The following is a 10,572-nucleotide window of genomic DNA, read 5'->3' on the forward strand; positions in this document are numbered from 1 at the left end:
GTTCTCGTCCTGGTCAGAGTGGTCGTGCTGATGGTTACATTCTTGAGGATGAGGAGCTTGCCTTCTATCACAAGAAGATCAACCAGAAGAAGAAGTAAGTGGTTTATCAGTCGTACAAGCGGTTGTGATGTGTTTCTTACAAACAAAAGAGATAAGACCAAATTACTTCTTCGAACAACCTACAAGAATAGAACCAGTAAGCATCACAATCACAAGGACAACAAGTAAAATAGTATTGCGCTTTCCAGTAATTTCCTTGTATAACGTCATTCCCCAAATGCTCGACACAATAGTGGGTCCACAGCAAATGATAGGGAACGAGATGACAGGCCCCAGAGACGCGTTAGCAAAGAACCAGCCAGTCTGAGCAATACCCCACATGAGCCCAGAGAGGAATCCAGGGAAGATAGACTTTACATACACATCAGGCTTATTCTTCTTGTAAATACAATAGCAGCAGAGATAGAAGAACGAAGCGAGCAAAATACCGCAGAACTGACTGAACTCCATATCCATAGCCTGGTATGAGTCCTTGTACCACTTTCGCCAAGCGTAATCACAAGGATCAAAGTTCACACCATACATGAGACCAGCAAAGATACTCAGTCCATAGCCAACAAGCTTCCTCTGAGATGAAGAGAGTCTATCAACCCAGCTAGTTCCATTATCAGTGACAGGAATCAGTGGCTCGGGGTCATTGGAGACCGAAATAACAGCAGTGCTGAGGTTACCAACAGACGAAACACGACGAGGAATGTCTTCCTTCTCTTCCTCCTCATTCTTAATGAATGAAGAGATGAACACACAACTAACGCAGAAAATCACACCTAGATAGTTCATAAACCGATTCGTAATCTGAGCTGGAGGCTGCCCCAAAAGTCCCATCAAGGATACAAACCATCCAGTGATCATGTTTGTCACACCCCAGACAAGAAGACCGCGTGCTAGTCCGATGCACTTAACAATTGGAACCGTACACAGATTACCAGTAGCCCAAACAGCACCTCCAATCATAGCAAAAAGACTGAATACATTCTGCTGACGAATGATGGCTACAATCGCTCCCATCACCCAAATACCTAGAAAATAAGTACGAATCAAATTGAAGTACCAATACAAACGACAAACTGGAAGAACATACCATCTCCTGTTTCGTATTTCTTGATGGGAATGAAATTGCTTCCAAAGAATAAAACAGCAGTCGCAATACCAATGTATCCAATTAGTTGACTGTTCATGAAGATTGAATTAATGACTGTCATTATATTCAAACTTTTGATCTGCGGTTTGATACGGTAATGAATCCTGCATAAAGGAGTTTTCCCTTTGAATCTCTATTTCCAAATCCGTTTTGGTAATTGTGTTTCATTCTGGTTTATCCCCCACATGAATCGTTTTGAAAATGAATTAAAATGAGCATGGTTTGTAATTAACAAACAAAGGACACCACTTCAGTAAAAGATGACGGTCCCTTGTCACTAGAATCAAAAGCCAAAGCAGACTGACTGATATTTCCATGAACAATCGTTCCATCAGGAATCCGTTCTGGTTGAATACGAATCTTCTTCTCCAGATGACTTCGACTCCGAGCATCAAGAATCTCGATAACCTTAGTATCCTCATATGAAGGCCGTTTCTTCGACAGTGATTCATCTGGAATGGGAATAGAGGAATGTGACGCTAGAAGAGAATCCATGTTGACTGGAGCAGTCTCAATCTTGAACTCTGGTCTCAGAACCCAGATTCGGTGTTTCTTCTCTGCAACTTCATGCAACTTAGCTTCAATCTATTAGTAATGATTCTAATGAAGTGAAACCTGTCGTTTTGGAAGACCAGGGAATCGCTCTTGCATTTTATCGTTGATTTGCGAAATAGTGAATGCCTGTCCTTGGATCATCGTACACATCTCTCGTACCATATCATCATTTATATTCAATTTTTTATTTGATTTATTTTTTGACGGTTCCGAAGTCGTTTCACTCTCTTCTGATTTCTCACCAACCCCCACTTCCAAACGCCGACTCTTCAACTGTTCGACTTTGCCTTCAAAGAATACAGGATCTCCAATCACACAATTGCATTGCCTTAGATCAAGACCCAAATCAATGCAATTTGCATTCGAGACTACAAAAGGTGTACTTGAAATATGGGTATCTTGATTAAGTTTTCCCTTATTACCACTAACACTACGGAATACGAGAGCACTCTTTTCCTCTGCAGTAAGATTACCATCTCCAATATTGATATCTTCTTCAGCCAGAAATCCATCTCCATAATCCAGTTGATTAATGTCATCTCCAGACTCGCTTTCTGTATCATTGCAATCATCTCCCTGAATCTCATCATCCATTGATTCATCACTCTCTTCTTCATAATCAACGTGTTCATCTTGAGCCAAAGGTCTTCTACCATTTACAACATTACTGGTACGATGACAGATTCCAAAGAGAACATGTTTTGAATTCGTATCAGTATCTGGGTGAATATAGCGAAACCCAAGCATATGAGGAAGTTGAATGAGCTCTGAAGGAAGTAGATCCGATTTATTAACTGTAAGAATCATATGCTTGGTTAACTTAGTTGAATCTGTGAACATCTGAGGAGTTACATCCATGATCGATGTTTCCTCAAACTCATTGACCATTTCAATAACAGCCTCTTCTTGAGAGTGTACTTCAGAAGGAAGCGATTCAGATTGGATGATCGGACCCGTTTGAGGGTTGTTTGACTGACTAGTTGATTCCGTCTTCATTTCTTCCATCACTACGATTTCTTTTACATGCTGATGAAGAGCCTCCAATCGTTTCTGTGATTCCTTAGATCCCAATTCCATTCGCTCCTTCAATTCAGCTAATAATCCTTCAATCGAATGAGAAGAACTCGAAGCCTCTTTAATAATATCGACTTCGTTTGTACTTGTTTTGGCTGGTAAATCGTCCTCCTTCTCCTCAGGATCGGTATTTCCAGGATCGCTCTGTAAAGGAGTATCCAACTTCTTTGTATGCTTTAGAAAGCTTAGAATACTCATACTCTTCACAGTTTCTTTCTTTGGTACTTTCTCCTTCTTCTTATCCTTCTTTGGCGTTTTAGGTTCTTCAGGTACAGTTTCCACCTCTTCTCGGTTTGGAGTCACCTCAGCTACTTCAACATGTGTCTCTTCAGGTGATTTACCTTTCTTTGCCTATAATGAACAAAAATTCAATATCCTACTCCTCGTTCCACAATCGTTAATTTAATAGGTTGTTGAGCATAGTTGTCAAGATCTCCAATCAGTTGTTCATGCTTAATCAATTTCCCTTTCAACTTGAGTTTTACATCATCTCCTCGCTGAACAGTTTCATGATTCTAACGCTCATCACAAAGACAAGTAAATACCTTGAAAAACAAGCATATCAGATCTGTAAATTCCTGTTCTTTATGCATTATATACTCACAAGTCTCTCCCTCGTAATCGACAACAATCTTAACACTATCCTCTGGATTTGTCGATAATTCTTTCTTTAAGAGTACAGTAATCTTAGATTTCTTCACAAAGCCGGCATCCGCAAGAGTTTGAGAATCATCCACGACCTCACGCCAATCCACAATAATCCTTTGTTGACTTTCACTTAGATTATATGATTTCTACCTAATCATGCAAGTCTGAAAACATCTACGTTAATCTCCGCCTTCAAGTCCCCTACAGTATTGGACTCTTTTAGACTAACGTGGCTTCTCGCATTCCGGTACTTTACAGATAACGATAAGCTCATAGGAAGAAGAAATGAAAAGTGAGGCAACAAGAACCAAAACGGCGGCAACAGAAAGAAGTAGATTGGAACATTTGCATAGTGAGTTTCTTCATTGAATGATCTTTACGATTACTAACAACCTATCTATGTGGAGAATCGAGATAAATCATGTTCATTCGTCTCAATATCATGTGGTACTCAGGATATATTGCATGTAGATAAAGACGAGGATAAGAAAATCAATTGAAACACATTAGATGAAAAGAGATATAATAACAAAAATGACTCCGAATTCATGAATGTCAAGAAAAGTCAAGGTTTCATATAGCATAAAGAATGGCAGTTTTCTGCCACTTTGGTCAGATATACTGTTAAGTGCTCCAATAAGCCATTCAATCTGTTCAGATGAATACTAATGTACTGTAAGAAGGAAATGAGATTTGATATGATCCACTAGTCTTCGCAAGAAAGAGCTAGATACAAGTGTATTTCCTAAGCAATGGCTCCAATGTGAAGATGATATCATAAATAATCATCCAGTGAATGAGCATGTACTGATTTCCTTTCTAGGAGGTTTATTAATAGATTCGACGTCAAATCTTTGATGACTACATCATTTCATCAGCAAAACAACAGTAATAACATGTAGTAGATGTAAGTTCGTAGAGAACAAAGATATACAAAGTATTTGGGCCTTGATTTGTGGATTGGAACATGGAATGTAAACGGTAAGAAGGTGGAAGAAGACATTTCTACGTGGTTGTACGCTGGAGGAGAACAACATGTTGATCTATTTGTCTTAGGACTTGAGGAAATGGTTGATTTAACTGCTTCTACTGTTGTCTCGGAATCTCAATCACAGAAACGTGCTCAGATATGGCTGGATATGATTCAAACAGCACTACACAAAGCCAAACGAACAGAAGTAGGGAATTTAATTTAGACTTAGTATCAGAATGATGAGTACTATTGTGTGGGATTCCGAATTCTCGTTGGTATCTTTTTATGTGTATATGCTCGTGTTTCTTTACGTCCTTCAATTCAGGAAGTGATGAGTAAGATTGAATCAAACGAATGAAGAATAGCTTCAAGTGTAGCTACAGGACTCCTTGGGATGATGGGTAATAAGGGTGGAGCAGGGATTCGAATGCGAATCAATGACAGTACAATGTGTTTTGTTTGTGTACATATGGCTGCTCATCGAGAAAATGTTGCAGAACGGAATGCAGATTATCACAAGTATGCAAACATGCAATCATGAATCCTAGAATCCTTCACAATTTAATTTTCTCTCAGAATCAGGAATCAATCAGTGTCCTCAGTCATGATGTGGTATTTTGGGTAGAAAGCAATAGAATTGGTTCAATGTGTAGTTAGGTGATTTGAACTATCGAATTACCACAGATGTTCCTTCTCAAGCAGTCTTTGATTATGCAAAGAGTGATTATTCGTATCTTTTGAAGAAAGATCAGCTAATGGTAACACAACGTGCTGGATTCGCTTTTAAAGATTTCATCGAACCATCAGTTACATTTCCACCTACATACAAGTACTTACGATTCAGTAATGAATATGATCAACGACCAGGGAAGAAGATTCGTGCACCAGCATGGTGTGATCGTATTCTTTACTATATGCGGGATCCTCCTCAGGATATGCAGACATCTACAGTACGAGTAACTGAATATGATCATGTTCGATCCTATGGTTCATCGGATCATAAGCCAGTGTATGCTCGAGCAGTACTCCTTGTCAAACAGTATGACTTGAAAACATTCGAAGCCTTGTGTCAACAAGCCTTAAAGAAACTTCAATGTGGTGAGAATGCTCAGATTCCCAAAATTCTTATCAGTGAAACGGAGGTTGCCTTTGGAGAGCTGACATATGCATCTCGTCGTAACCATATGATTCGAATTATCAACGTGGGAGATGTGAATGTGTACTTCCGTTTCCTCCCTCGTGATGCCTCCAATCGTATTTCATCACCATTTATGAAGATTCAGCCTGTTTTTGGTGTGATTCCTCCTGGAGAAACTCAGTCGATTTCCATTGAAATGGATCTTGATCTGAATGCAGAACATCAGTTGGAGAATGCTCAAGGTATCCTGGATGATATGATCGCTTTTCGTGTGAATAATGACCGGGATTACTACATTCATTTCACAGGTCGTTGCTTACCAACATCGTTCGGCCAGTCATTAGCATCACTAGTCCGACGGATGCGACCAGGTGAAGGAATTCAATATGACTGATGTGTAGCTCGTGAGAATGAGACTGTTGATCTGCAGGCTCCTCCTGTTCGTTTAGTTCCTCGAGAACTCTGGTCAATGGTTGATGTCCTGTATAAAAAAGGAATGACCCAACCGGGCTTGTGGAAAGATCCTTCGGCTGATCATACTCTCGCGGTGGTCCGTGAAGCAGTAGATACAGGAACAGATCTGATGGAATTGAAGTAAGAGTGAAGAAAAGGAGTGAGATGTAGTGTGTATGCTGTAGCGAATTGTCTGCTAGAATGGCTGAATGCCCTACGAACTCCAGTCATTCCAGAGGAGTACCTGGAGGATCTGACATATTCAAAGAATATGAATTACCAGTTCGCTGATACATTGCTGGCAATGGTAGGAAATGAGAGAGAAGTTGAATATAGCTTCCGGAGGAAAATCGAAATGTCTTCATTTATCTGATACGGTTTTTGCAGAAACTGCTTACGTTTTCTGATCAGAATCAACTCGATGAAGAGTTCCTTACAATGATCTTTGCGCGGGTACTAATCGGTGGGTTTGTGACGGACGAGGAAGTAGCCCCTTTAAAGAAGGTTGTCGCCCAAGAAGTGGTTGTAAACATGATCCGTTTCCTGTTGTCAAAGCGAAGTTCGGATGTAGCTGCCAGTGATTCGAATTCAGAATAGTGTGGTTTTGTCTCACAGTGATGTTTGTTATTCATTCTTGCGACCCATCATGTCGTCCAGTTCTGGTACCATAAAGTGGATGGGTGATTATATTTCAGACATCCAACATCTCAGCAAACGCCACATGGAACGATTGGCTGGAATGCAGAATACAGTTGCATCACATAATGTTCCCACTTATGGAAAGAAGCTTATGGAAAGAATGGGATGGGCTGAGTATGTAGTTTGCTATTTTCCTAATCTTGCAGTGGAAAAGGACTTGGAAAGGATGGTAGTGGAATTAAGAGCAGTATTGTTGTGAAGAAGAGAGAAAGTGACGAGGGAGTTGCGATGTGTTGTTTTTGGTAATCTGTAGATTGGATACAAAGAAGCTCAAGCAAATCGATGGAACGAATGTTGGTGGTTTGATGCGTATGACTCTGCTGCCAAAAAGATTGGTAAGAGTTCGAGTGATTCTTCCTCAGATTCGGACAGTGATTCTAACAGAGAGGAAAAGAGCCCTCGAATTTATTCTGGTATGAGAGTGGATATAATTGATATGTAGATGCCGAATTGTTTGCTGCTTGTAAAGGTCGACGACTTGGGATGCGTGCTCGAGCAAGTCAGGTATATATTGTCCCTAGTTCGTAAGGATTAGAAAGGTAAGTGGGAAAGAGCTGAAGATCCTGGAACACTTCCTTCAATTCCCGTATCAATTTATGATGAAGAGAAGAAGAAGAAGAAACACAGAAAGGACAAAAAGAAAGAGGAAAAGAGGAAGCATAAGCACAGACATGAAGAGAAGAAGGAGAAGAAACATGATAAACAGAAGGAGAAGGAGAAGAAACACAAAAAGGAAAAGAAGGAACACGTCATTTAGAGTGTTTGTTTCCAAGAGGTCATACGCACTTTCGGAGCCCAAATGCCGAATCCCAAATCAAACCCGAATGTTCTACACGTGCTCGAAGTGTGGAAAGCTCTTTCGCCAATGCAATGCTGCAAAGCATCAGAAGAAATGTGCCGATTCGGTGATGCATTGTTGTGATTGTGGTCAAGAGGTCAAAGCAGAGGAATTATCAAATCATACAAAATGTCCAAATGGGATATTTAGTAGTCTTCCTCCTCTTTTTAATCCAAACTCTGTATTTGCTGTGGAACGAGAATGAAAACTAGAAAACATCAAATACAAATCTGGATATGCTTCTACTTATTGATAGAGCTGCAGCTGAAAACAAAGATGCTAGTTTAAAGGAGATGTTCAACAAATTGTGCTCTGTCGATTGCATTCCACAAAAGAAGAATGGATTCGTTAGTTATACAATGTCCCTATGTAAGACTGATCACGATACAGCAGAAAAGCTGTGGGCTGTGATTGACGCGCTTCATACCAAACAAAAAGAAGAAAAGCAACTGCGAACATCGCTTCTTGTAGGAATGTGGATTGATTCTTAAAGAATAGAAGAGAATGAAGATTCAAAGGAAGGAAAAGAAAGAAAAATCTCAGAAGAAGCGAAAATTTCCAAAGGCAATGAAATCACAAGTTACAGAAGAGAAGAAGGAATAGATTGTTTGTTTCGAACTCTGATACCGTTCTCTCCCACATAAGGATATTTCAGCTCTTCATATTTGTGTTCTTATGTGGTCGCTTGCTGCAATGGAACCTGTACAAGCGGGTTTCTTGTCGCTACTTCCTCCAATTATTGCTCTCGTGCTAGCCTTTATTACAAAAGAAGTCATCTCGTCACTTCTCGCTGGTGTATTAGCAGGAACAATTATCTATACTGCAATGAAACATTTGCAGTGGTATAATGCGATCTCAATTGTGATTTCGCTCTTAGTGGAAAAGATGTCAGAAGAAATGGAAATGATTATATTTATCACACTCCTTGGAGGTCTGATTATTATTATGAAGGATTCTGGAGGCTCCCGAGCCTATGGACAATGGGCCATTCAACGTGTGAAATCTAGAAAAGGAACTGAATTTAGTGCATGTCTGATGTCTCTGATCTTCTTTGTAGACGACTACTTCAATTGTTTAACAACAAGTACTGTACTCAAACCACTTGCCAAATCGAATTGCATCTCTATGGAGAAACTAGCGTTTATCATTCATGCGATTGCTAATAATATTTGTTTGCTGGTTCCGTTCTCTAGCTGGGCAGCTGCTATTGCTTCCAATATCAAGGATGCAGGTGTTTCAGGTGGTTTATCAATCTTTATTAAGTGTATTCCATATGATTTCTACCCTGTGTTGATCATCTTGTTTGTATTGTTGCTTGTTAGTTTCGATCTGGATTTTGGTTCCATGAAACGTTATGAAGAACTTACAAAATTAAAAGGAAGGAAGAATGATCCCACAGAGAATTTATTCACGCCTCAAGGTGAGGATGAGAAGGAAGGTAGTATATGGGATTTGATTATTCCCATTGTTCTTCTTATTGGCTTCACATTCCTTTTTATGCTATGTACTGGAGGCTATTTCACCAATCGTTCTCTGTCAATTATCGAAGCTTTTATGGAAGGAGATGCAGTTTTGTCGTTGAGCATGTCAACACTGGCTACTCTTGTCTGTGTTATGGTTATTTTGGTACCTCGAAAGCAAATGACCTTCAATGCTTTCATAGAAAGTGTGAAGGAAGGAGCGCAATACATGGCTCCCACAATCATCATTCTTGCTGTCGCTTGGACAATGAGTGGAGTGACAAATGAACTCCTAGGAACAGGTGAGTATTTGGGTCGACTCATTACTCGATTCAAAATCCCTGTCGCTCTACTTCCAGTTGTCTTTTTCCTTCTTGTTTCTGTTACTGCATTTGCTCTAGGAAATGCTTGGTGCTGTTTTGGTATTTTCATTCCAATTGCTGCCAAGATATGTATGATTTCAGCTCCTGACTCGTTAATCCCGACTCTTGCTGCTGTTATGGGAGGAGCAGTCTTTGGTGATCAGGCTTCATTACTATCTGAGACTACCATTCTACTAGTGTCAACAATGGAATGCACTATTCAGAGTCATTTCAAAACACAATTACCATACCTCCTCACTGTTGTTGCTGTATCTACCTTATCATATGTTATATGTGGCTTTTCGAAGAATAATCTGTTGTTAAGTTGGGGAATTGGGATTGTGGCATTGGTTTTCACAATGCTTCTTCTCTACTATCTGTATCCAAGACTGAAATCAAGCAATCAGGACATGTACTACGAGAATGAAGATGAAATTAAGAAAGGGTTGATGGATCAACAACAACTCGATGAGGAATTTGTTAAATCCTTTATGTATAATGACTCTCTAATCTAGATGTATTCTGGATTAATCCTTTGTTTATTCTCAAATTGATAAGCAAAAGCCAAATCCACGATGGCGAATTCATCTGCTATTAGAATTCTGTATATTTGTAATGACCACATTCCGCAGCGCTGATCAAAAGACAATGGAATAACACTTATCAACAAATGAGTGAACTCCAGACATTTAGAAGATCGTATATTCCTCCTCTTCCATCCATTCTCACTAAGGATGTGTGTATTAAGAACTGTGAAGCCCTTGGTGCGGTGATCATGGTATGGATACAAAGAGGAAACAGTAATGGTATAGAGAAGATTCAAGCTCTATTCCCCAATACTTATGGACTTCCTCGTGTAGAATACGAAGTGTGTGAGAATAAAGTATGGAGACCGATGAACATTGGTGTGGTTCTATCAGGAGGTCAAGCTCCTGGAGGTCACAATGTGATCGCTGGAATCTTTGATTTTGTGAAGAAGGTTGGTGGAAATATGTATGGATTCCGATATGGACCTCGTGGAGTATATACAGGCAAGTATGTGAAGATTGATGACAAGTTTATGGATCAATATCGTAATATGGGTGGATTTGACATGATTGGATCGGGTCGTGATAAGATCAAAGGTGATGATCAAGTAAAGTCGAATAGAATGATTGAGACATAGTTCCAA

The 10,572-nt window shown here is 39.7% G+C and overlaps 6 protein-coding genes across 6 annotated transcripts in view; 4 read left to right on the top strand and 2 right to left on the bottom strand.

The window, feature by feature from the left end:
• Positions 1-162: 162 nt before the first annotated feature.
• JH06_4288 (hypothetical protein) lies at positions 163-1,238 on the bottom strand (the record flags this gene model as incomplete). Its single annotated transcript, XM_014670229.1, has 2 exons — positions 163-1,079; positions 1,112-1,238. The coding sequence occupies 2 exons, from the start codon at positions 1,236-1,238 to the stop codon at positions 163-165; spliced, it is 1,044 nt and encodes a 347-aa protein (XP_014525715.1).
• A 191-nt stretch (positions 1,239-1,429) lies between these two features.
• JH06_4289 (hypothetical protein) lies at positions 1,430-3,752 on the bottom strand (the record flags this gene model as incomplete). Its single annotated transcript, XM_014670230.1, has 5 exons — positions 1,430-1,786; positions 1,817-3,181; positions 3,211-3,345; positions 3,376-3,624; positions 3,657-3,752. The coding sequence occupies 5 exons, from the start codon at positions 3,750-3,752 to the stop codon at positions 1,430-1,432; spliced, it is 2,202 nt and encodes a 733-aa protein (XP_014525716.1).
• Positions 3,753-4,335: 583 nt separating this feature from the next.
• On the top strand, positions 4,336-6,639 carry JH06_4290 (inositol 5-phosphatase; the record flags this gene model as incomplete). Its single annotated transcript, XM_014670231.1, has 9 exons — positions 4,336-4,376; positions 4,398-4,656; positions 4,681-4,786; positions 4,817-4,970; positions 5,000-5,072; positions 5,105-5,960; positions 5,991-6,183; positions 6,214-6,349; positions 6,379-6,639. 9 exons carry the CDS (start codon positions 4,336-4,338, stop codon positions 6,637-6,639), a joined length of 2,079 nt encoding a protein of 692 aa, XP_014525717.1.
• A 124-nt stretch (positions 6,640-6,763) lies between these two features.
• JH06_4291 (hypothetical protein) lies at positions 6,764-7,498 on the top strand (the record flags this gene model as incomplete). Its single annotated transcript, XM_014670232.1, has 5 exons — positions 6,764-6,910; positions 6,995-7,076; positions 7,104-7,154; positions 7,184-7,245; positions 7,277-7,498. The coding sequence occupies 5 exons, from the start codon at positions 6,764-6,766 to the stop codon at positions 7,496-7,498; spliced, it is 564 nt and encodes a 187-aa protein (XP_014525718.1).
• Positions 7,499-8,254: 756 nt separating this feature from the next.
• Positions 8,255-9,916, top strand: JH06_4292 (Na+ H+ antiporter -like protein; the record flags this gene model as incomplete). The annotated part of the gene is made up of 1 exon (XM_014670233.1): positions 8,255-9,916. The coding sequence occupies one exon, from the start codon at positions 8,255-8,257 to the stop codon at positions 9,914-9,916; it is 1,662 nt and encodes a 553-aa protein (XP_014525719.1).
• A 155-nt stretch (positions 9,917-10,071) lies between these two features.
• JH06_4293 (diphosphate--fructose-6-phosphate 1-phosphotransferase) overlaps positions 10,072-10,572 on the top strand; it is a gene marked incomplete at both ends in the record, with an annotated part of 1,593 nt that continues 1,092 nt past the window's right edge. Inside the window, 2 exons of the mRNA XM_014670234.1 lie at positions 10,072-10,179; positions 10,219-10,536. Coding sequence (XP_014525720.1) covers positions 10,072-10,179; positions 10,219-10,536 — 426 coding nt within the window. The remainder of the gene's footprint in view (positions 10,180-10,218; positions 10,537-10,572) is intronic.

The sequence above is a fragment of the Blastocystis sp. subtype 4 genome, assembly GCF_000743755.1.
Source record: "Blastocystis sp. subtype 4 strain WR1 chromosome Unknown seqid_0306, whole genome shotgun sequence".
NCBI classification, from domain to species: Eukaryota; class Bigyra; order Opalinata; family Blastocystidae; genus Blastocystis; species Blastocystis sp. subtype 4.